Source organism: Triticum aestivum, chromosome 6D (assembly GCF_018294505.1).
Source record: "Triticum aestivum cultivar Chinese Spring chromosome 6D, IWGSC CS RefSeq v2.1, whole genome shotgun sequence".
In the NCBI taxonomy this organism is placed as follows: domain Eukaryota; kingdom Viridiplantae; phylum Streptophyta; class Magnoliopsida; order Poales; family Poaceae; genus Triticum; species Triticum aestivum.
The window spans coordinates 29051231-29077246 of record NC_057811.1 but is presented as its reverse complement, the minus strand read 5'-3'; the positions used below and the strand labels follow the sequence as shown (position 1 = coordinate 29077246).

Genomic DNA, 26016 nt, shown 5'->3' with positions numbered 1-26016 from the left:
AGTCTCGATCCGTGCCAACCAGACACTTTCGGAGATACCCGTAATGCACCTTTATAGTCACCCAGTTACGTTGTGACGTTTGGCACACCCAAAGCACTCCTACGGTATCCGGGAGTTGCACGATCTCATGGTCTAAGGAAAAGATACTTGACATTGGAAAAGCTCCAGCAAACGAAACTACACGATCTTTTATGCTATGCTTAGGATTGGGTCTTGTCCATCACATCATTCTCCTAATGATGTGATCCCGTTATCAATGACATCCAATGTGCATAGTCAGGAAACCATGACTATCTGTTGATCAACGAGCTAGTCAACTAGAGGCTTACTAGGGACACGTTGTGGTCTATGTATTCACACATGTATCACGATTTCCGGACAATACAATTATAGCATGAATAACAGACAATTACCATGAACAAAGAAATATAATAATAACCATTTATTATTGCCTCTAGGGCATATTTCCAACAGGTGGGACGAAAAGAAAGGTGAAACAGGAACCTTACGTTCTTTTTAAATAGTAGATATTTACCCATATTTTGAGCAGAAATTTGATAAGTAAGTTAAAGTGAAATTGATTCAGAAGGTAAGTAAGTTAAGGCGATTGATTATCATACGGGGAATGTTAGACGAAGGTGTGATGAAAAGAAAGGTGAAACGAGAATCTTACGTTCTTTTTAAGTAGTAGAGATACAAAATAAGTTTAGTTCGATTCGCGTGAAAGCACACTTTTCGATTGTAACATTAACTTTGCATGCTGAATTATCACGTATATATGATTATGACTGTATGCATTAACTGATCCAGAGGCTGTGGGTCTATACTCCTTTTTGAAAAATAAAAGCATATTGTTGGATGTGTTCGAGCATTTGCAGCCGGACTTGGCAAATCCGACCCTAAAACATTCGCGGATACTGACCGGGCACCCCCGTCAAATAATGTAATCCACATTCAGACACCCCAATTATCATATCTCAAATCCATACAAACTCATACAACTACGTGGATGCACACCCATCGTCCGGCTACTCCATCACTACTAACTAAACATGCCATCAGACTACCAAAATTTAGCATGTTTGGCTATGGTGGAGTTCATCCACGGCTGCCCCTGCCCTTCCCGGTGCCCTTGCCGTCCTTCTCGCGGAAGTACCGGGCGAAGACGCAGTACGGATCGAGCTGGATCTGCTCGTCGCCGTCGCTATCCTCCTTCTTCTCCTTTGGTGGCAGTCTGATCATGGCACGGACCAACCGATTCTGCTCTCGAGCGAGGGCACACGTATTCCTCCGCCGCCGTTTCTTCACAATGCAGGGGCGGATGGCTTCCTCCTCTACGGCCGCCCGCGCAGCCACCATTTCCGCCGCGATACGGGTCTCGGCGGCCCTTATCCTCTCCATCCCACGACGGGCAGCCCGTTCCCGATGAGACTCATAGTCTGCCCCACCGGTGATGGGGAAGGAGAGGTGTTCCGGCTACCGGGACTGTGAGGGTCCAGCACCAGAGGACCCGAGCGCCCGGTGAGCCGACGGTATGGCATTGCGGCGGACGGATCCGTCCGTCGGCGGGGCGCTGTCCTCCTGGAGCGGCGGAGTGCAATGCGGACTGCCATTGCCTCCTTCAACCCACACAGGATGACACCCCAGTCGACGGATCCGGACTGGTCAGAGTCCGATTCGCTGTCTGCCATGCCGGAGAAGGCCGAAAACCGCCGGAGGTGAGCTCGGGTGGCGGAGGGGAGTGGAGTGAAGTGGCTAGGGTTTGCTCCGTCGAGCGGATCGGAACGAATATATGTGAGGTCGTGTGGGCCAGCATGGGCCGGGTCCAATGTGACATGCGCGCCCATATCCGCCCCATATTTGGGCTGGATATGAGGGGTGCCGGTCAGCCCGGGTGTTTTGAGGCCCGTTTGAGGCGTCCGTCTGATCGAAAAATTGTGACCGGTAAATGACTGGGCGGCCCGCCCGAACATATGATGCGGATTTGAGGCGTCCGGCTGTAGACGCTCTTGTGTTCGGAATTTCCGTTCAGAATGGGACGGCGGAGATAGAATCAAATCCACCGCGATGACGTGAAGAAAAAACAAATCGGGCCCGGCTCCAACTCCTCCCTCTCTCTCTCTCCAGAACAGCTCAGGAAAAAAAATCCTCTCTGCAAGCAGAAGCAAAGTATCCAGACTTCCGAGGCGAGGCAGATTGGTTCGCGGGGCGGCGCGGGAGGAGGCATCGACGGCGGCGAGCTCGGCGGAGTCCACCGCGCGCGGGACCGATACGTCGTCCTCCACCGGCGCGAGCAATGGCGGCGGCGCCGCGGGGCGAGGAGGCGGCGGCGTGGTCGGAGGAGGCGGCGCGGCTGGTCTGGGGCGGCGCCGTGCCGCTCCAGGTCCACCTACACGACGCCGACGTCACCGCGCTCCCACCGCCCCCGCCCTTCCTGGTAACGTCGCCCCCCATCGACTTCCTGCCATCTGAAATCCCAAATCTCGGTGCGGCGCGATTCTTGATTTCTGGATGCTAGGATCACGGCTGCTGATATGTACTAGTTCAGATTGCTTGCTCTCGTAGGAATTTTAGACCCTTAGTTGAAGATCTCGTGGTCTTCTGGCCTGCCCGCGAGCTCCAAAAGCCTGAATTTCAAGGCAAACCCTCACCAAAGTTTGGCACTTTTTTTCTTGCATATGAGCATGGGGTTGATTCTGCTTGTGCTTCATCATAAGCATGAAACTATCAATCTCAGAGCTTACAGGGTCTTTTCTAGTATGCCCCACATCCTGTTTATGTAAGAAGCTGAGTTTGCTGCAGGCATGCTCTTCATATGTTTGATGTGCTGAAAAAAAAAACATTTACAAATTTCACTTGCTGCTGTATGAAACTCTTGTGTTCCTTTTCACATTGCTATCTATTTTAGGGCATGTGCAATGGTTGATAAGGCAGTCTTATCCTAATCCCGCCATGTAATCTAGAGATGACAAAGAAAGTATGGTGTGCAATGGGTTGTCTCATAACCTTATCTCTATTAACTAGTTTTTCTTAAAAATGCGGTGAGAGATTTTTTGCTAAGAAACCATCTCTTATATCTATTTTAGCTCGCAGTCCAAGCTGAAAGCCATGTGAGATCATTGCTGCTCGTTTTTGTTGGCATCTTGTGTTACAAAGAGTTTCCACATGATTGACACTATTTCCTTTCTTCTTATATCCGCAGATGCAACAAAATAAAACGACACCTCTGTGTGCAGCGCGTACATTACATTACTGCTATTTTCACTCCTGCCAAAGCGCTTATCTTCCTTTCCACAGGAGCATCTGTTTCATTTATTGACCTTTATTTTGTCTACAACAGACTTTAGGGCCAAGAGTTGGGTATTTTCCATTGTTGGTGTCGACTATAAAGGCTCATTTCAGCAGCTCACTCCCACCAGGTGTTGATACTGTTTGGTTTGAGTATAAAGGGCTGCCACTGAAATGGTAACATATGTTATCTCCTACTCCCTCTGTCCCATAATGTAAGACGCTTTTTGACACTACACTAGTGTCAAAAAACGTCTTACATTATGGGACGGAGGGAGTACTAATATTAATGATTGTCTATGACCTTATTAAATCTTGAAAACCCATGTTATTCCTGTCGCTTTTTTGCTGACAGCCCTTTTTATGTTCGCATTGTTAGGTATATACCCATTGGTGTTCTTTTCGACCTTCTCTGTGCAGATCCAGAAAGGCCATGGAATCTAACAGTAAGGCTATGAGTCCTCTAGCACTTCTGTTTAGACACGTTTTCTTTTATGATTTGTTTAATTCGCAAGGTGTTTTTCTGGTGTTGAAGGTTCATTTATGCCTTAATGGGACGCTGGATTAGTACAAACCTTTTGATTAACCATGTGCATTTTTTCTTAACGTTTAACTTTGCTGGAAATACTGTTAGATATTTATGCCATAATGTTCTTAGGATATAGTTAGTTACTTAACTCAGCAATTAAGTTCAATAAATTACCAATTAGAGTGCAAAAATATTTATGTGCATGCCACACATTATGTAATCCTTACAGGCACATTTTTTATTGTATTTTTTGAAAAATTAGTCTTTCTGAAAACATGAGTCATTTGCATGAATCTGCTATTCCGTTTCTATATGTGGTCTTCCCTGTTACTTGCTCCAGTTGTTCGCCGTATGCACACAACTTACGGATAAAGTTTGTAGGTTCATTTTAGGGGGTATCCTGCAGATATATTATCACCATGTGAAGGTGAAGATAGTGTAAAGTGGAACTACAACAATTCCCTGAAAGAGGTTCGTTTTGAGAACTAGTGTTACACAGGCAACCCTTTCTCCCAATCTCAAACAGTATTGTAATAATTTCTCTTTTTCAGGCTGCTTTCATCATAACTGGAAACAGTAAAAATGTGATGAATATGTCCCAGGCTGATCAACTTGCTATGTGGGAATCAGTGAGGAAAGGTATGCTTGCCAGAAACAACCTTTCTGTACGAAGTATACCTAGTTTCTACCATTTGTGGATGATACACTCTCAATGCTTGTAACTTTCGTGCTTTGACTACAGCGTGTTATTTTGTTATTATTATAGGTGACTTGAATAGTTATATGAATATCTCTACCAAGCTTAAGCTTGGACCGTTTGAAGAGGACTTCTTAGTACGGACTTCCTCGTTAGGGTCTCGACAAGGTTCTGATGAGCCTGAATCTCCTGGATCTGTCAAACCATGTATGCTCTTCTGTCATTGAACTGTCTACTTTTGTATTAGTTGAACGTTTCATACCAAATTTATTTTATTTTATTTTTGTTCGAGCGTTTTTTTATATTAGTTAATTGATGCATGCTTTTCACATTCGTAAAACTTCACATACACTTTCATCAAGTTATACAATAATGGACCTATACATTATTGGAGTCGTATGACATTAAGATACATCAATGATAAAAATGAATTTGTGTCACATTAAGAAATCACCATCTGCTCTGATAGATCTATTCAATTAATATCTGGTTAGGCAGGGTACCTGTTCGATTATACGTGCGCAGAGTTCAACAAGACCTTGAGTATTTAGAAGATGCGATTCCTGTCAGTGACTGGGAAAGTGTATCCTATATAAATCGGCCATTCGAGATCCGGAAGGAGGGAGGTACGTAGCTCTGCTGCCAACATTTATGTTATCATTTGAATGCTAGTATTGATTGAGGAAGGATTTTGCTTGTTGTAATCACCAACCATGTAGTAGTGCTTTTCAGAAAAATATTAAATATTTTGTATAACCGTCGTCTGAAGATTATGCCCAAACTGAGAAGCATGCACATGTACATTTCTTCAGTTGGAAAATTGGTGCAACTTCTATTTATCCATTTATTTTGAGAGGATATGTATCTACGTATGCTACTATTTTACTGTCTGCTTTGCGACATCTTTCGAGAAAGCCAGGGTAAAGGATTTAAGATTTCCTCTTTAACGAGAAACAAGTGTGACTGTAATCAGAGTTCACCCCTGAAACTGTGCAAACTACTCCCTCCGTTCCTAAATGCAAGTCCTTTTAGAGATTTCAATATCTCTAAAAAGACTTACATTTAGGAACGGAGGGAGTGCATGTTTACAACTGCCTTCCACTCACACCCTTTGTTTCACGGTGGTTATGGTCTTGCGATAACAGTATTTCTTCTTGACATATAGTTCACTTTGCTCTGTTCTGCAGGTAGAAGCTACATCGCCTTGGAACATGCCTTGGAGACGTTGCTACCAGAGTTCTTCAGCTCAAAGGCCACAGCTAGAGCTGCTGATCCTGAACCTGAGTCGACGACACCAGACTCAGAACCCCACAATTCAGATACCAGTCCAGGCACTCCTCATGACGAGAAGCTAGCTTCGGCGGGTCCGCAAGAGACTGATGTGGCCAAGAAGATCAAACTGAAGCTGGTGAGAGTGCAAGGCATCGAGCTCGACATGGACATACCGTTCCTTTGGGTGGCCAACAACCTGAAGAACCCCGAATGCTACCTCCATGTTTGTGTATACGTTGGGGCATGAATGTAACAGTGACACAAGAACAGTAGGCGAAAGGTTTAGATACCATAGAAGGAGAGTGCCTTCCAGACCAGGCCTGCTGGTCTTGTTCTTTGGTTGTACATACAGATGGTAAAATCCTGACCGTTTAGGTGTGTTGATGTAAGATCTGCAGTGTTGCGGGGTCTGAATACCATGTTGAATGGAATGATTCCTGTTCCACAATTCATGATGTTGTACTGGTGGTATGGACTATGGATATGGAATTGTCGCAGGAAGAGTATTCGGTGCATGGTGGTGGTGTGTAATTCATATGCACTCTGCCAAATTCGAGGTAACTCGTTTCATTGCTTACAAGTTAAGTTCACATTTTGTAGCACAGCTAATTTATTTCCGTGACACGTACATCTTCAGTACATTTTGAGCAAATGTGCTGCCGCAGTGTGCGGATATCGTATATAGCACAAATACCATCTTATTGTTGTTGTGTCACTTTGTCCACAAAATTTGTACGTACTAGATACATTCATTTTTATCCATTTTGATGATAAGTATTTTCGGACGGAGGGAGTACAGCAGAGCAACCCACTATCCTCATCCTTATACAGTTTGGAACTCACAAATAATAGTGCATTTCTTTTGCTAGAATGTGCACTCTACTCTGCTCCCATACTCTTCTACTCCCTCCGCTCCTAAATATAAGTCTGTTTAGAGAATCTAATATGACTACATACGAAGCAAAATGAGTGAATTTACACTTTAAATTATGACTACATACGAAGCAAAATCAGTGAATTTACGCTTTAAATTATGTCTATATACATCCGTATGTAGTTCATATTGAAACCAACATGTGCAACTAGAGTTTATTCGTCAGGGCAGCAGCTAGCGCGCGGAGATTGAAGTGTTAGGTTGATCTCTTCCGTGTGGGCCCAACGGCCCACCGGGCCCTTAGATCTACGCCCTGATCGGGGGCGCCCAACCCTCATATGGTTGGTGGGCCCCTGTGACCCGCGCTATATAAACAGAGGTGGGGGCCGTGGCACGAGTTACGAGGTTAATCGCTACCACAATCCCCACCGACACTCCCTACCGATCTAGGGTTAGCGCGGTGCTCACGGGAAGCTCCACCACCGCCGCCATACACTCTCTGTCATCACCACCGTCGCCATCCACCATTGCCACCTCGGCGGGATCATCGACTCAGAGAGAAGGTACGACTACCGGATCTAATCTAGCCTAGTGATCCAAGAGTCCATCAATGGTATCAGAGAAGGGGGAAAAGAAAGGGGAAAGGAGGGGAAAGAGAAGCGGCGCGGTGGCGCTCGTCGCCGTCGCCGGCGACGCGGCGCGGTGGCCGTCACCGGCGGCCAGGGGCGGTGCGGCCCGGTGGTGCGGCGACCGACGCGGTGCGCTGACCCGCGAAGCACCGAGCGGCGCGCGCGGGGGGAAACTCGCTAGGGTTACGCTCGATTCGATCGGAGCGGCTGTTTTGTTTGTCCGATCCGCGCGCTGGACCGTCGGATGAAATCCGACGGCCAGGCAGCAAACCCTAAGCCGCGCCAGGCCAAGTGGGCCGAAAGTGAAGGCGGGCGCAGCCGCGCAGGCGCTGGGCTGTGGCTGCAGCTGCGGGCGGCCCAGGCCGGGTCGAGGCGGCTCGACTGGCGCGAGCATGCGGGGGAGCATGCCGTGAGCCGCTGCGGGTCTCCCGCGCCAGGCCGAGGTCGGGTGGAGCTGCCATTTTTTATTTTTGTTTTAATAGTTTTTAGGCAGTTTTCTAATAGATTTTCTATGCAATTTTTCACCCAACGAAATTTTGTTTAGAGTACAGAAAAGTAAAAGAAAATGTTCTGAAAAGTAAACAGAAAAGTTTCTGAAAATGAAAATAGAAAATTTTCAGAAAAAGAAATGTTCATGAATTTTACAAAGAAAATAATAAAGTTCATGAATTTTTTATTTGATCAAAGAAAAGTTTCTGTAAAGAATAGAAAGTTCATGAATTTTTTATTCATGTTTTTCCGCTGCGTAAATAATTAATAGTGCTCTTTTAAGAAGAAAATAAAAGTTTAGATAGAATTAAGTTTTTAAGAGCATGTTAAAGTGATTATTAAAATGAATATGGTTATGTTATTTTTATGACCAACGTTGTTAATAACATGATCATGTTTATTATTGAAAATAAAAGTGCTCTTTTAAAAGTGAATAGAACTAAAGTAAAAGATTAAATTGTTGCTTATGTAATGCATTTTTTAACCAACCGGTTAAAATTGCTTAGAGAGTAAAAGAGTACAGATTGTTTTTTGAATAGAATATTGTAAAGTTTCCGCTGCAAAAGTAAAAGTTTTATCCTTCAATTAAATTGGAACCAACGGGAAAGTTTAATTGGAAGAAATGCTCTAAGCAATGTTTTTCCCCTGTGGGTTAAATAAGATGCAGATAGTTTCCGCTATGAAAAGGAAAAGATATTTGTTTTAAAGTTAAAAATATGGTATTGTTATTTTCTGACCAACGTTGATGATAACAGTGCTATAATTCTATGAGTCTTATGTTCAAAGTTTAAATCTCTGATAAATTTGGTATCAAAGTGATCAATTTTTTAGAGAACGGATAAAGATCAAGAAATGCTCTTGAAATAGAGAAATGTATATTGCTTGTTCCCGCTGCAATAAAGTTGATGATGATGATTAATTCTTAGCAAAGTTGTTTAATAGAAATACTATCATCACATTGTTTATGAGTTATATGCATTATTTCCATTTTCGCCCAACGGTGATATGGAATTAATGTAGAAGGATGATGTTTATTCTAATTCTGCCACAACGGTGATTTAGAATATAAAAGAAAGTTTTAAAAGTTTAATGTGCATTTTTTTAACCTGACCAACGTAGGGTTATTTTTATGCCAATTATTGTTGATTATTGGTTATGTTTTCTCAGACTAAAAGTTTTTCGTGCTTTCATTCATGAAAGCGAATGGCTGGGTACTTGTGCCCCGAAAGATGACTAAGAAAGGTAATAACGTGAGGGAGTATGTTCTCTCTAAAGAATAGCATCAAAAGAAAAGAGATAGATCATTGAGAGTCATGGTTGATGAATGTCTTTCATGTACTCTCTATGAAGAAGATTTTTCAGTCAACATGATTTGAGATGAAACAAGCAACATGCGTGTTTAATTTGACCAACGTCGGATCAAACATGTGTGTCAAAGAGCATTCAGATTTATTCCTAAATTTGATGATTAAATATGCAGTCAAAAGAGCCAATTCAGATTTATTCATAAATGCCACCAACATAGGTAACGGGAAAAGATGATTATGATAAAACCTGCATGGCGGGAAAGGTCTGGGAAAATACCTGCGTAACGGGGTAAAGCTGACATAATATTATGTCAAAAACCCCATATGGCGGGAGAAATTCTGGCAAAAGAAAGATATGATAACTCATGTGTTTTTAATGTATCCCACTCTCGAAGAAAAGAATGGAGTAGCTGAAAGGCATGGCGTTCGGCCTGGATACGCCGTTCCTCTGGGTGGCCAACAACCTGAGGAACCCCGAATGCTTCCTCCATGTCTGTGTATACATCGGCGCATGAATGTAACGTGACAGAAGAACAGTAGATGAAAGGTTAGATACCATAGGAGACCAGGAATGGCCTGCTGGTCTTGTTCTTTTGTTTGTACATACAGATGGTAAAATCCTGATCGTTTAGGTTTGTAAGATCTGCAGCCCCCGGTGCGGTGCGGTGAGGGTTTGAGTATGATGATGAATGGAACGGTTCCTGTTTCTCAGTTCACGATGCTGGTTTATGGTGGTATGGAGTTGTTGTTGTGCCCTGTGATTTTCCTACTTTGTTAACAAACAGTCCGACTGACCACTGCTTTGCTTGGACTGACAGATTCATTCATGATGCTAGAATACTGGAGACTGAGGATGCGATTTATCGAATCTTTTAATTTTTTAAGAACCCAATGTAATTGCTGAAAACTGCCATTGCACAACACCAGTCATTTTACATTTCTTTTATTTGACATATGCAAAGAAAACAAGTGCTTGCTAACTGAAGCGGCTTGTATTTATTGCAGGGTCATATCACTCCAGCTCGAATGTCTCGAGCCGAGGCTCCTCTTTTGCTCCATGCTCTTCTATATGCTTACCGGCAAACATGAGGTACGCTTCTCTGCCGCTGAAGCTCGTAGCAACGCCACGCTCTCGAGGCAGTGTCTTTGAGCCTCAACACAGAAACCAAGCACCCCTGCATCCTATCCTTATGTATGTACCTAGGACTAGGACGGAGTCTTGTTGCTGGCTTCAGGTCTGCCTGTATTGACAAAGATATGCAGTGACACTGTGACAGTAACCAGTGCATACACACTTGCCTTGGTGATATGAACATGAGATCTCTGCAATGCAATTTAATTAGCTTCTTTATTGACTAGTCCGAGGCAAGCAGATAGCCATGCATGCCGTCTCAAGTCCTACCAAATTGTATCAGCGTTTTCAAACCTCCCTTTCTTTTTATTGTCGATAGGCCGAGGCGTGCGCTTCGATTAGCCTTCTTGTTAATGTTTACTACTGATTAATGTAGGAAGGAGGCCTGGTCACCAAAAAAATGTACAAGTCTGTTTTTTTTAAAATTTACTTGACCTGATCCGATGCATTTTGTTTTAGCTACATAAACAAATAAAATAGGATCGTTTTTCTTAGAAAACAAAGAAGAATAAGAAGAAGAAAAAAAGCAACTTTTGAAACTCTCTAGAACTTCAGGTCCACTGTTACACTGTTACAGAACTTGCTCTAGTGCTACTGTTGCAGAACACCATGGCTCTGCATTCATTTGATACAGTTGTAAAGAAATGTTGCTCTAAGAAAAATTACTAACTGAAACGATACACAATTTTTTTATTATGGAGGATCATGCCTTATACTAGTTTGTTTATTCAAGGCTATTCTGGATTTCTCGAGTCGGGGCTTCTTTTTCTGCTCCATGTTCCCCTATAAACTTGAGGTACGCATCTCTTATGTCATGCATCTCTTCCGCTGCCTCTCTAGTTAGTGCTCGGTCTCGAGGTTGTTGCTTTGAGCAGGATATGCCAAGCCTGAAGACTGAAACCAGTAACTCCTGGATTCTAATACTTGTACTGTTATCAGGTTGTCCGTTGTGCAGCCACATTGTTGGGTCAGCTATCTCCAAGCTTCTATCTGGAAGAGCATCCTCAACAAACTTATGCAGACCCAATGAATCTCTGAATGTTCCTTCTGTTGGGCTCCTTCCGGTAAACATCTCAAGTAGCAGTATGCCAAGGCTATAAATATCACCGGCTGTTGAGACCGCAGAGCCTTCTCCATACTCTACAATTATGCAAAGCTTTCTGGTTAGCATGCCATATTCGAGTGAAAAGGACAATATAAAATTAGAAGAATTTCGGTCACCTGGAGCAACATAGCCTATGGAACCCCTAATTCCAGTTGAGCTATATGAACTTTGCATCCCCTCGCTTGTATTTTCTTGAAGGATCCTTGATATGCCAAAGTCTCCAACTCGTGCACTCATGTCTCCAGCAAGAAGAATGTTGCTCGGCTTAAGATCGCAATGGATTACCGATGGTTGACAGTAGTTGTGCAGATATTCTATTGCGTCCACAATATTAGCAGCAATATCAAGCCTCTGTGCAAGGCTAAGCGTGTTGTTTGTAGTGAGTTCTTGAGATTTTGGATGAAGCCAACCATCCAAGTTACCATTGGGCATGAACTCAAAAACTAATGCCTTGAACTCTTGACCTTGGTGGTTGACACTCGAACAAGAAGTAATGATCTTAATGAGACAACGGTGTCGTATCCTTCTCATGGCCTCACATTCAACCTCAAAACTCTTGGAATACCTAGATTGACCAAGATTAAATACCTTGACAGCAAATGCTCTATCTTCAGTGTCCAAAACACACTTATAAACTGCACCATAACTTCCTCTCCCAAGCAAGTTGGCTATTGAAAATCCATTGGTTCCCCTCAATAATGCATGATATGGGATTCTCTTGTAATGGTCATCAACAGTTGCATTGTGTGCTAATGTCTTCTGGCTTGGTTTGAGCTTCTTGCAAAATATCCAAAGAAGAAGAATGACTGAAAGTGGCAGCAAGATTGCTCCAGCTGTTGCTAGAGAAACTACAAGAGACTTTGGCATCCTTATTCTGTTCTTGCTTGAGGGGCTTGTGGTGGGACATGGAGCCAAGTGAAGTTGAGGTGCGCCACCACACAGATTAACATTCCCAACAACCGCTAAGTAAGTGATGTTTCTGAAAACACCTTCATCTGGCACCTCACCATGCAAATTATTGAAGGATATATCCAGTTCAGACAGTGATGTCAAATTCTGTAGGACTGATGGGATCGACCCTGAGAAGTTGTTGTGTGCTATGTACAGTTCCCGCAGGTTTCCAATATTGCCAAGGGCATCAGGAATATTACCAGAGAACTTATTCACGGTCAGGTTCAATACTCTGAGCCCCTTTATATCTCTCAGTGACGGAGGTATGCTTCCCTCGAACGAATTGTTGTCCAATGATAGCCATTCCAACACTAAGCAGTTCTGAATACTATCAGGTATCTTGCCAGACAACCGGTTTCCCGATAGAGTCAGTCGGTTAAGATCTGCGAAACCACCAACTTCAATAGGAAGGGGACCAGAAAGGGAATTGTGTGACAAGTCCAAATACCAAGAAAGGCTGGGTGATTTGAAAATCTCTGTGGGTATTGAACCGTTAAGATGGTAATTCTTTGACAGATCAAGAACAAAGAGGTTTTCCAACGCTCCTAGGCTTGCCGGAATTGGCCCCTCCAAGTTGCCATAATATGCATAAAGCCTATTTAACTGTGGAAGGTTTCCTAGCGATGACGGTATGAGCCCAGACAAGCTATTGTTGTACAGGCCTAGCTCGCGACCAAGTTCTCTAGCTTACCGATGCTCTCTGGAATCACTCCGGATATGGAGGTATTTGCTATCCCAAGCACTTCCAGACCAACCAGATTGCCGATGTCCGCAGGGATACTCCCAGAGATCCTATTGTCCATCAGTTGCAAGTAGCGGAGAGTCGTTGTGAGGTTCACAACTGAACCAGGTAGTTGTCCTCCAAAGGGATTGATGCTGAGTTCCAACGACCTCAGTTTGCTGCAGTTTGCCAAAGAAGCGATGAACTCCCACCCATCGTTGTCATTCGCTTCAAGCTTATTGGCAGCCAGGTTCATTGACCGGAGAGCTCCCAGCTTCCCCAATGCCCAATGTGGGAGGCACGTACCCGCTAAATCCATTGTGGTCGAGGCCAATTGTTTCAAGGGAAGATATGTTGGATACTGAGGAAGGGATGGTTCCTGTGAAGTGAATGGTGCCCAAGCCAAGATAATACAACTTGGGGAACTTGCTATCAATATCGTCCGGAATGTTCCCATGCAACATATTAAACCCTACTTCAAATGCTCCCATCGACGACCAATTGTAGAGAGAAGGTGGAAGCATACCGGAGAGGTTGTTCCCAAAGAGATTGAAAAAACGCATGCTCTGGATGCTGCCGAGCCCCGGCGGAATCGAGCCAACGAGCTGGTTATCGGAGAGGTCCAGGACCTGTAGACGGGACAGATTGGCCAGTGACGCCGGGATGAGCCCCGTGAAGCTGTTGTTTCTCAGCGAGATCACTGTCAGGGACGTAAGCTTCTCGCCGAGCTCAGCCGGGATGCGCCCGCTAAGCTTCACCGGTAATGTGCCGGAGAAGGGGTTTTCTCCCTGGTAGAGCTCTCGCAGGCGGCGGAGGCGGCTGAGGCTCGCCGGAATGTCCCCGTGGAGCGAGTTGGCGCCCAGGTCGAGCGCCCGCAGGAACGTGAGGTTCCCGACGGCCGGGGAGAGCGGCCCGGCGAGCCCGGTGCCGTTCAGTCTCAGGGCCACCACCCGCGCCGGCCTCCGGTGGCCGCACGTCACGCCTTTCCAGCTGCAGAAGCCGGCGCTGCTGTTCCAACTTCCAAGAGGCCAGCGAGCCGCCGTTGCTGAGCTGCGCTTTGAAAGCGAGCAGCGCGGCCTCGTCGCTGGCGGTCGTCGCCGTCATGGCGACCGACAGGACGGCCAGAAGTGAGCATAGCGAAGCCGTGGCCCCAAGTGCCATCGCTTGGTTTGGCTGGCAGGTAGTAGCGGTGGTTGTATAGCCTGCAACTAGCAGTCCTCTCTTGACGACTTGGAGACTGACTTAGATCTCAGACCTGTAGATGAGATACAGCTAGCAGTGCTAGAAATCCTAATGGCAGTTAATGCTGGTTCAGCTAGCACTGGTTCAACCCTGTTTCCAGACGCGTCAGGGATGATGGCTGCTAAATAGAGGAATTAATAATGTGATAAGTCGGTAAGCTATGCATGTCAATCGTCTGAACTCTCCATATATGTTAGTAGTAATCACCGGAAAAAATAGCGCGCTATAGCATGCAGAGAATCGCCTCGCTAAATTAATTTGTGCACAATGTCTCGCTAATAGCACGTTGCATGCTAATAACATATTTTCAAGGGCCGCGCTATTTTCTGTAGCGCGTTATTTTTTTTCATTGGTAGTAATTAAGAGTGATGCTGTTCTTTTATGCTTGTTTAATGAATAGTAAACAAAAATGTTTAGTTAAGAGTAATGAGTAGAGGGGTCCTCTTGTTTAGTTTCCAAATCAAATTGCTCTCATTAAATAGCACCTAGCTCCCGCGACTCCGCCGCCGCGGCGGCGGCGGCTTAGCTCGCCTCCCGTCCTCCACCCTAACCATGGCCTCCTCTCCCACCACCAACCACACCCCCTCTGATCCCTCCCCAGCCACCAACCCCCCCCCCCCCCCCCCCGCCCCTCCCCACCGTCCTAGCTCCCCTGCCGATCCAGATTGAGAGCCGCTGACTGCCGGTGCTGAGGATGAAGACGGGGACTCTCGCGCGCACTCCGAGGGTTGCCCTGGGATCCTCCCTCCGCTCAAGCTGCCACCACCTCCAGATCGGCTCCCCCCGAACTTCACGCCGCCGGTGGTGACCGACGCATCGCAGGCATCTACGAAGAAGGGGTGGGTGGAGGTCGGGGGCCAGCATCGCCGGAGGTTGGAGAGGCTATCTGCCCCGCCCCGCAAGAAGGAGACCGACCGCGCCCTCGCTTTCAAGCGGAGAGCTTATGGGCTCTGCTTCCGTTGCTTGGCAGAGGACCACTTCGTCGCCGACTGTCGTGGGCCTGTCACCTGCCTGGGCTGCGGCCGATCTGGGCATCACGAGCGTGACTGTCCGGACCACCTCCCTGCCAGCCATGGTCATCTCCGCAGCGCCCTGTTGCCGCCGGCTGCTCCTCACCTCCCCACACACCCGCCCCAAGCTCCTTCACTGCGGTTGCAGAAGCGTTCGTGGGCCTCTGTTGTTGCTGCTCCGACTGGGCTCGTTCAAGGGGTCCCTTGTAGCAATTCCGGCGCCCCTTGTTCAGGTCTGTCCGACCCCGACGAGTCGACCTTGGCTGCTGATTTGGGGCTGCTGAAACCCCTCTTTGCAGCTCAGACCGAGGCGCTATGCGCCGAGTTGCAGGCTTTGGTTACCGCTCGTGCGGAGGCAGTCGTTCAACCCCTCTGTGACATGGCCGTTGCTTTGCAGGGTTGGGCGGCCCAGGTCTCGGGCCTCTTGGAGCGGCTGGAGGCTATCAGTGGCAAATTTGTTGATTTGCCGGCCTTCAATCAGTCTCTGGAGGTGCGAGAGGGAGGGAATATGGGGAACGGTGGGGGATCTTCTTCCTTGGCGCCTTTGGATTTGCCTCCTCCCTGGTGCGAGCATGATGAGACGGCGCCCTTTGTTGTTGCCGATGGTAAGGATGTCAGTGACGCGGGAGTGGCCGGGTGCTCGTCTGAGGTCTGCTCAGTTGAGTTGAGTGAGAGGGCTCAGTCCGTTGATGATCCGCCTGCCTTGGAAAAGGTCATGCTCGAGGATGATCCTCCTGACTTGGCTTCTGTCCTACCCGGGATGTCGACACTGGAGGAGCCGAAGGTTTCCAGTGCTCCTTGCACCGGGAAGCCTTCAAAGGAGCTGATCCAGATGGGTGCAGATGAGCCTCTTGGGAGAGCCTCCTCTCCGTGGGGGGAGTTCCTCGAAGAGCTTGCTCTCACGGTGTCCGGCTCGCCGCAAGTTTTGCAGGTGGGAGAGGCTGCCCCTTCTCTCTTTGAGCGACGAAGCTGCCGTTTGGACAAGAAAAACAAAGATTGCGACATTCCTGTAGCCAAGCGCGCGGAGTATAGGCGGGCGGAGGCCTTTGGAGAGGTTCCAACACTCAAGAGCAAAGGAAAAGCATCTGAGGAAGACCTGAATGAGAAGATGCAACACTATCTGCAGATGTACAAGAAGGAACACACGCCCAAGGTGATCGAGGCGGTGCGCGCATTAGTTCAGGCTAATGCTTGACCACTTCTGTTGCCAGGGTGCACTTCGGTGTGCTGCCATTGTAGAGAGTTTGTGGGTGTTTGCGGAGTTCGTCTTTGTTGGATACAAGGCATGGCCTCCGTTCCTAGGTCTGGGGGCTCTTGTTTCCGGCACAGATGATGTGCCATGAGTTGTTGGGTGTGGTTTTTGCTGGTTTTCCATATTAACCGCGCGTTGTATGGTTTTCAGGTCCGGTTTCCCTATTAACTGGACCATTTTCCCTCTTCTATAATGCAAAGGCAGAGCACCTGCCGTTCACGCTAAAAAAATTGCTCTCATTGAATCTCTGACTCCTGTATATCGATCAGTTTGGCTGGCAGTGGTAAATTAGTTCATTTCATTCAGTATTCAGTAAAGGGATTTGCATCATTCATTTCATTTCTTTCTCCCGTGGGAGAATTTTAACATTGCTCCCTCTGACCCCTCTTTTTACATGTGAGATAAGAAGGTAAGAGTTAATTCGACAACGGCTCAGATATATTATATACTCTTACCTCTCATGTAGAAAGAGGGGGTAAGAGTTGGATTCCAAGGAATGGAAGTGGAAGGCCAGTTACTCCTCAAGGACGATGCCGGATACGTCGTATCAGCGACTTGCTGGATAACCATGGAGCATGGAATATGGATCTAGTTCGAAGCATTTTTTTGCCGGTGGATGCGGAGGTGATTGCAACAATCAAAACCTCTCCTCGGTTGGGGAAGGATTTGCTGGCATGGGAACCGGAGCGCAGCGGGAACTTCACTGTTAGGAGCGCATATCGACTTGCACTTGAGGATCTTCTTCGATTCTCTTCAGTCGCGGCGAGCAGGGCACCGGACGGGCGACGAGCCGTCTGGGCTTTTATTTGGAGGTGCCCTGCTCCTCCTAAGGTTCGAATCTTTACTTGGCGGCTACTCACGGATTGTCTGCCCACTTGGGTTAACAAGCGTCGTCGAGGTCTGGAGGTGTCTGACAAATGCCCTCTCTGCGCCTTGGAGCTGGAGGACACGTTCCATGCTTTTTGCAGGTGCCCGTTGGCGGTTGCGCTCTGGCAAACAATGGCGGATACCGGATGTCGCATCTTTCCGCCGGACAGGAACGGAGTGGCCGACCCAAGCCCTTTGCGATCTGCCGGATATGGAGAGGATGATGCTCATGATGACGTTGTGGCGATGTTGGTACATTCGCAACGAACTGGTGCACCACAAGAAGCCGCCGCCGATCGAAGTATCCAAACGCTTCCTCACCAGCTACGTTGACTCTTTGGTGGGGCTCCAGAACGCATCGGAGACGGACCTCGGCAAGGGGAAGCAGGTGGTGGACACGCTTGCCCCGAAACGGCTCGGGCAGCTGGAGAGCCGAGCGCCGCCTGTGCTGCTGCACTGTTCCAGGCCAGCCTCGGGGTGGACAAAGCTAAACGTCGATGGTTCCTTCATTGCCACGAGTGGAGAGGCTGGAGCGGGCATGGTCCTTCGCAGCGACACCGGTGATATCATCTTTTCTTCCTGCAGGGAACTACGGACGTGCTCTGACCCCCTTGAGGCCGAGCTACATGCATGCATGGAGGGGCTCAACCTGGCATTGCAGTGGACTCCTTTGCCTATGGTGATGGAAACAGATTGTTCGGTGGCACTACATGCGATAGCAGCACCGGGGCCGGACAAATCTCGCTTTGCTATGCTCATCGACCAGATTAGACGCTTGATGTCAGGAGGTAGAGAAATAAAGCTAGTTCATGTACGTAGAGAGTAGAATGGTGTAAGCCACTATCTTGCGAACTACGGTAGAGTTCATAAACGCACGGTTGTTTGGCTGGAATCGGGACCGGAGGAGGTCCCAGACTTGTGTAAGGCCGAGGCACTTTATGTGTGAGAAATGGAATTTTCTTTCACCCGCAAAAAAGAAAAGAAAGAGGGGGTAAGAGCGAGCATATTAAAACTGCTCCTTCTCCGTGATACATTAGTTCTTGATTAGTACTGCATGAACACTAACTAGTTAGTGGTATGAACTAGCGTTAACTGCCATTGAATCCCTGAGTGTAGTTGGTACAGCTAGTATGAATTAGCAAAACTAGTACTCCAAGCAGTGGAGTTTGTCCTCTCTTGACGACTTGGAGACTGACAGTGAGTACTATGAACTACGTAGTTAATACACCTAGCAGTGCTACCTACTTATTATATATATATATAATGGCCTTGCTCAGAAATCAGAAATCCTAATGGCATTTAATGCTAGCTCAGCTAGCACTGTATGAACACTTAGGACTTTCCAATAGTTGGTGGCAGTTAATCCTAATAGTTGGTGACTTAATTTGTCCTCTTTTGACGACTTGGAAATAAACGGCACCCACTCCAGCCCAGCGCAGTCCACTTGTGCAGCATGATTTCTGGAGTGGTTAGAGCAACTCCAACGGTGACCAGAACCCATTTTTATTTTGTGTTCGTTTAAACTCATTTCCGTTCTAATTTGATCACATTTAAGTCGGAGGCGCTTTCTCCGGCCTGACACATCTTTCATCCACCTCCTCATTTCATCTCTCTCCTTCTTTTCTCTCCCTTCCATGGCCCACCATGCCCACCACCGCCTTGCTCTGACAAGGCGGACGTGTCGGCGTCGGCCTCGCCTCCCGGCCGCCTGCCACGTGCGACGTAGCCGCTGCCGCGTGCTAGCTAGCCAGCCAGCCGGTGGCCACGTGCTAGCTAGCTAGCTCGCCGCTCGCGCATTGAGCAGTGGAGCTCGCACGCCCGGCCTCAGCCTGCTGTCTCCGCTCGCGCGTCACCGCGTTGGAGCCCGTGCGCCCGGCCGCGCCATACTCGTCGCGTCTAGCTGCCATGCTTGCCGCGCTCGCCTTGCCTCGTCTCGCACCCCCGCCGTGCCTTCTCCGCATCGGAGCTCTCGCGTCCGTCCGCTTCCGTGTTGTAGCTCGACCGCCGGCCTCGCCTCCTCACGCCCGGCCGGTGCTGCTGGAGCAGGTGGTCGCGGCCGGCCAGGCGCCCGTCATACGCGCTCGCGTGTGGGATGCAGCTCGTCCCGGCCATGGTCAACGTACACCGGCGTCCCTGCCTGCGACGTGTTCGATGAAATGCCGGGATGCACCTGCACAAAAATGCGTATGCCTCCCGATTGGATGCACCGGCTGATCCAAACAAAAAAGCGACACGGTCGAGCAAAAGGGTGACCCAAGTGGACAAAATTGGTGTTCATTTGGGTCACCGTGTCGGAGTTGCTCGTACACTCGCCACATTATCCCTCTTCTGAAATCATGTGCCCTCACATGCATGCATTTCAACTCTTGTCTACGTACTCCCTCTGTTACTAAATACTCCCTTCGTTTCTAAATATAAATCTTTGTAGTGATTCCACATTTAGGTTGGAGACGGAGCAAAATGAGTGAATCTATACTCTAAAATGCGTTTATATGCATCCGTATGTGGTTCATACTAGAATCTCTACAAAGATTTATATTTAGGAACGAAGGGAGTATAAGTCTTTTTAGATATTTTAATATGGCCTACATACGAAGAAAAATGAGTTAATCTACACTCTAAACTATATCAATATATATTCGCACGTAATTCATATTTAAATATTAAAAAAAACTTATATTTAGAAACGAAGGGAGTAGTAGCCAGGCCCAGGACCCTAGTGTATCATTGTATAACCTCAATCATACTACAAACAAAGACTCTTAACCAACATATATAGAGTTCAGACGATTGACATGCATGTCTAGAGTTGCCTGTCTCACTTGCAGCTGCATTTTCTGTGTGCTGGTGGAGCTGGAGATGGACTGTGCATTTCCTGCATGCCTGAATGAGCCGATGACGGGAGAATGTAACGCCCCCAAAGAGTTCTCAAAAAGAAAATTACTCCTAATACTTTTGATTGCCTTTGTTTTGTAGTCATTGTGTATTGTTTTATATGCTGGTTTCGTTGCAAAAGCATTTTATATTTACATGATATACAAGTTAATTAAATACTCCGTCTGTAAACTAATACTCCCTCCGTAAAGAAAATATAAAAGCGTCTAGATCACTAGTTTAGTAATCTATAAATGCTCTTATATTTGTTTACAGAGGGAGTATGAAAAATCTTATATTAATTTTACAGAGATTTAGAATTTATTACCACACAATCTCTTGTATAGTCGAAGTTTCTTTCTGTAGTCATGCCTTTTTCCTATGTTTTTTTAGCTACGCCCAATTTTTTATCACTAGTGAGGCCATTTGAGCTTTTTCTCCACCCGCCTCTCGGGATCTTGTTTTCTTTCCTTAGAAAACTACCAAAATATAGTTGCACTTCTTTTTTAACGATGCCTGTAAGTACGGTTCCACATCCGCTTATCGGCATGAAACTATAGTTGCACCCCTGATTGTGTGCAACAACTGCATATCCACAGACCGCGAACAACTAAAGTTGCACGCCTGATCTACATGTGCAAGTGTCCTTGCGTATATTTTCAAGAGAAGAAATAGAATATAAAAAGGTGAAGAAAGAAAACAAAAATGAGGAAAAATAAAAGTGAAAGAAGAAAAAAATGAAAAAAAATAAACAACCATTTTTTATGTTGTTGTTATTGAGATGAGACTTAGTTAAATCTCATAGATAAGAGCTAATGACAAACGATGGGTAATTTTAGCGAATCATTTTCTAAGACAGACAACTCAGAAACCCTAGCTGCCACCCGACATTTTCCCCTCTCACCGTCGGCAAAGCCCGTGCGGCGCCAGCTACAGAGGGGAGGTCTAGATCAGGGCCTACTGTTGAGGTGTTGGGGGTTGTTGTGGGATGGCGAAGGAGATATGTGCTTTGGCGGCGGTCTTCGTCAGGTAGTGCGCGACAGCGGCATTGGTGAAGCCAGAGGGATCCGACGTGGAGATCTTCATCGGTGGCCCGGTCTGGCTAGACCATAGAAGAAGAGGGCATTGGTGCTGGCGGGGCAACGATTCGGAGGCCGCTCGGCATCAAACTCGGACCTGTCGTACAACGGCATGGGTGATTTTTCTTCTTCAGATTTTCTTTAGGGAGTCGTCGTGTTTGTTGTGGGGTGACGAATCGGCGGCATTGCCCCAAGTTAGGAATAATGTTCTCTCATGCTATTTACTTTATGTTGGTGTGTTTTCCACCGGTGGATGCAAGAGAAAAAGTACTGAGGCACCCTATGATTTTAAATGTATTTCTATTTTTTGTAAGGGTGTTTTTGTGAGAAATTGTGATACTTGGTATATGGCCTTAGGCCCTTTTTAAATAAGAAAATAGTAAGATGAGAGCTAGTGGGAACCAATATTTTTGTGATTTAATTTTTAGTACTATCAATTTTTAGCCGTCAAGATTTTTTTGTAGGGGCAAAGCTGTTAACGGTCCGGCCGTTAACTTCGCGCGCGTCCCCCTCCTTTCGCGTCCCTGTTTCCCTTGTATAAATAGCCATCGACATCTCCTTCTCCTACCTCCGACCACCCTCGATCCTCCTCTTCTCACGCACATCTCTCCCCGCACACGCGCCAAGCTCTCTCTCTCGCAACGACAATGGCGGACGAGAAGCTCGCCAAGCTGCGCGAGGCCGTCGCCGGCCTCGGCCAGATCAGGTCGATCGCTCTCTCCCTGTCAATCGGACGCCAGCCGTCGCCATTGCCGCATGTCTTTACCTTTATGTATGTCTTGTCCGATGGATCGCTTGCTTAATTTCTCTGTGCTGCGTTGCGTGCAGCGACAAGGAGAAGTCCGGGTTCATCAGCCTCGTCTCCCGCTACCTCAGGTAATTTCTCTTTCTTTATGTCGCATCACCGATGGTTCTGCTCCCGTTCATCATCCATGGCGTGGATGCTGTTCTGAGTTCTGACCATGGTTGGTTTTCCTTTGGCGGCGAGAAGCGGCAACGAGGAGCAAATCGAGTGGGGCAAGATCCACACGCCGACCGACGAGGTGGTGGTGCCATACGACACCCTAGCGGCCCCGCCGGAAGGTGCGCGCCGATGAGACGGCCATCTTCTTCTCCTCCGTCGTCTTGGGCATGAAACTGAAATTTGGTGATGACCCTGTCTGTTGAATCAAAAAATTGCAGACCTGGCGGCGACCAAGGCGCTGCTCGACAAGCTCGCCGTGCTCAAGCTCAACGGCGGCCTGGGGACCACCATGGGGTGCACAGGCCCAAAGTAAGCTGCCACATTCATCTTATCAACATACATGGTGCTGGCAATTAGCACATTGATCTCTGGATGAACATTTCAGGTCGGTCATCGAGGTGCGAAACGGGTTCACCTTCCTCGACCTGATCGTGGTCCAGATCGAGGTAGGGGCCGGGGTTGAGCATCATGCATTGTCCTTTTCTTTTTGAGATCCAAAGCAAATGCTGTTGTTCTACCTGTTTTTGCAGTCCCTGAACAAGAAGTATGGCAGCAACGTGCCGCTGCTCCTGATGAACTCCTTCAACACCCATGACGACACCTTGAAGGTAGATCAATCGCCACCACCCGAATCTCTCCTGGCATTCGCGGCTGGAAGCCTGTTTGAAAAACATTTTCCCCTCATCGTGCTGATTAGTACATTTTGCGCCGCAGATTGTCGAGAAATACGCCAATTCAAACATCCAAATCCATACGTTCAACCAGGTATGTCAAGACAGATAGATTCTGTTTTGGTGTTTCCGTCAGGTATGTAAGCTCATGACATCTACCAATTCTGTTCTGATATGCAGAGCCAGTATCCTCGTGTCGTGGCCGACGAGTTCTTGCCGTGGCCTTCCAAGGGGAAGACTGACAAGGATGGCTGGTAAGACATTCACGCGTCACCGGATCAGCAAATTCTGGTATAACAATAATCACAGTGTAATTTTAACCACATCTTCTTTGTTACACAAATATATGAAGGTACCCTCCTGGCCATGGTGACATCTTCCCATCCCTGATGAACAGCGGCAAGCTCGATTTACTACTCTCACAGGTTTGCAATCATCTGGGGAAAAGTTCTCATCAAGTTTCCAAGCATGTAACATTATCGTTATGTTTTTACACTATTGCAGGGAAAAGAATACGTTTTCATCGCAAACTCAGATAACTTGGGCGCTATCGTTGACATGAGTATCCTTACATAAACATGATATTCAATATTTACTTTGACAAAAATTCCAGCTGTAAGAAAAAGGATACCTTGCTTATTTACTTAACTGTTGAATAGAGATACTGAACCACTTGATCCACAAGCAGAATGAATACTGCATGGAGGTATGTAAATCATACTCCCTCCGTTCCTAAATATTTGTCTTTCTAGAGATTTTAACAAGCGACTACATACGGAGCAAAATGAGTGAATCTACACTCTAAAATATGTCTATATACATCCGTATGTGATAGTCCATTTGACATCTCTAAAAGACAAATATTTAGGAACGGAGGGAGTAGTATACATTGAAGATAGATTAGATTTGGTTTGTTGCTAAAGAAGATTAAGAGCCTTCCTTCAGGTTACCCCGAAAACTTTGGCCGATGTGAAAGGTGGCACACTGATCTCATATGAAGGGAGGGTTCAGGTTAGCTTATGTTTCTTCTTTGTAGTCGCATAAGTTTGCAAACCAATTTCATGAATGATAGTGGGGATTTGCGTCTGGAAACATAACGACAACAATTTTCCCTTTTATTTTTTCAGCTTCTGGAGATTGCACAGGTTCCTGATGCACATGTAAGTCATAAACTAGAAACTGCAATGGCATAATAAATGATCAAAAACCAAACAGCACCGCAGCAATTACTGTACGTCTTTTCTGAGATTGTTTCCACATTTTTCTGAAACCTAGGTCAATGAGTTCAAGTCAATTGAGAAATTCAAGATCTTCAACACCAACAATCTGTAAGTGAATTCATAGTTTTTCATTTCAGTTTTATAAAGACCATTTCAGTGTTATATAACACTACTACCTGCTTTTATAGATGGGTGAGCTTGAAGGCTATCAAACGCCTTGTCGAGGCTGATGCACTCAAGATGGAGATCATTCCAAACCCGAAGGTAATAATGCATTTTAGAGAATTATTTTCACGCCAGGATTGCTCCATGAGCTTTGTTAGTTTTACTTACGATTTATGAAGAATTTAACAAATATTGTGATGGGCAACAAAATCATTTCAGGAAGTTGAGGGCGTGAAAGTCCTTCAGTTGGAAACTGCAGCTGGAGCCGCGATCAGGGTACTAAAAAACTACTACTAACCTATATACCCATAATCATAGCCTTATGCTACATATAAATATGACAAATCATATATTTTTTGAATCAGTTCTTTGACCACGCAATCGGCATGAATGTTCCGAGGTCCCGGTTCCTACCGGTGAAGGCAACATCAGACTTGCAGCTAGTACAGGTTTGTGCTATATGCTGAACAAATTCTTGAAGTTAACACTCCTAATTCTAACTCAAATTACTTTTGCCCTGCAGTCTGATCTGTATACCCTGGTTGATGGCTTCGTTACACGTAATGCAGCTAGAACAAATCCATCAAATCCCTCAATTGAACTTGGCCCTGAGTTCAAGAAGGTCAGGCTCCAACACTAACTCCTCGCCAGAACGAAAGAGTTTTACCATTTACTTTTAAACTCCAAATATAAATAAGCCGATCTTGTTCATACATGCACTGGCAGGTTGGGTGCTTCCTTGGCCGCTTCAAGTCGATTCCTAGCATTGTTGAGCTCGACAGCTTGAAGGTTTCCGGTGATGTTTGGTTTGGTTCTGGCATCGTGCTGAAGGTATTCAGACAAAGTTGTTGAATTATTACAATTTTTACTGTAGTTGCAGTTCTTAGACAACATGTTCAGACTATTTATGACCTGCTATTTTCAATGGATGCATTACCTGGATAATGTGTAGCTTTGCTTCTCATATGATTGCTGTTCTGACCTATGGCTATTTATGAAGATATATATCTCAAAGTTTAAAAAACTTGGAGTAAAGATGTATGTTTTCTTTTAAAACTTTTGTAGGGTAAGGTGACCATCACAGCAAAACCTGGTGTTAAGCTGGAAATCCCAGATGGAAAAGTGATTGAGAACAAGGTATCTTTCCCAAGATGCATGTTCTCATTGGTGTTTCATGAATTCAGCAGTTTAAAAGCAACAGAGATCTTAGTTCTTGTCTGTTTACTTGTTTATCAGCGTTGGAATAGTTTCAAATTAAACAAAAGAATTACTGACATCATTAAAATAATCAGAAGTCTTACATAATTGACTAATTTTCATCATTTAGTTTCTGGTAACAAACTAAAACCTTATTTGAGATGCCCATTTATGTCTCAATCAAAAACTAAGCTGCTAGCACCTTTCTCTTTAACAAAATATTTTTTTTCTCTTTTATTTCAGGACATCAACGGCCCTGAGGACCTTTAAATGAGCATCAGAACATGCTGACATCACAATGGCAGATCAATTTTACTATATAGAATCTGCTATGAGTCATACATGCACCATGACATTGTGGTGAATATCTGTGATACAGTTTGCTTCAACATAAATACATCAAAGTGAACATTTCTACCTACTTAAGTTTTGCTTCTAATCTTAGATTTTACTCCCTCTGTCCCATAATCTAAGACATTTT

The 26016-nt window shown here is 46.0% G+C and overlaps 2 protein-coding genes and 1 pseudogene across 2 annotated transcripts; 2 read left to right on the top strand and 1 right to left on the bottom strand.

The window, feature by feature from the left end:
* Positions 1-2081: 2081 nt before the first annotated feature.
* LOC123143250 (autophagy protein 5) lies at positions 2082-6238 on the top strand. Its single transcript, XM_044562105.1, has 8 exons — positions 2082-2437; positions 3341-3465; positions 3668-3734; positions 4199-4288; positions 4369-4456; positions 4584-4721; positions 5009-5140; positions 5702-6238. The coding sequence occupies exons 1-8, from the start codon at positions 2297-2299 to the stop codon at positions 6031-6033; spliced, it is 1113 nt and encodes a 370-aa protein (XP_044418040.1). The 5' UTR covers positions 2082-2296; the 3' UTR covers positions 6034-6238.
* Positions 6239-10780: 4542 nt separating this feature from the next.
* LOC123140897 (putative receptor-like protein kinase At3g47110) lies at positions 10781-14155 on the bottom strand (annotated as a pseudogene).
* A 7739-nt stretch (positions 14156-21894) lies between these two features.
* On the top strand, positions 21895-25961 carry LOC123143248 (UTP--glucose-1-phosphate uridylyltransferase). The gene is made up of 21 exons (XM_044562103.1): positions 21895-22024; positions 22147-22194; positions 22310-22401; positions 22501-22591; positions 22668-22728; positions 22813-22890; positions 22997-23047; positions 23134-23207; positions 23306-23378; positions 23458-23515; positions 23613-23659; positions 23899-23964; positions 24081-24113; positions 24229-24281; positions 24362-24437; positions 24558-24614; positions 24704-24787; positions 24862-24960; positions 25065-25169; positions 25404-25475; positions 25779-25961. The coding sequence occupies exons 1-21, from the start codon at positions 21966-21968 to the stop codon at positions 25803-25805; spliced, it is 1404 nt and encodes a 467-aa protein (XP_044418038.1). The 5' UTR covers positions 21895-21965; the 3' UTR covers positions 25806-25961.
* Positions 25962-26016: the final 55 nt, after the last annotated feature.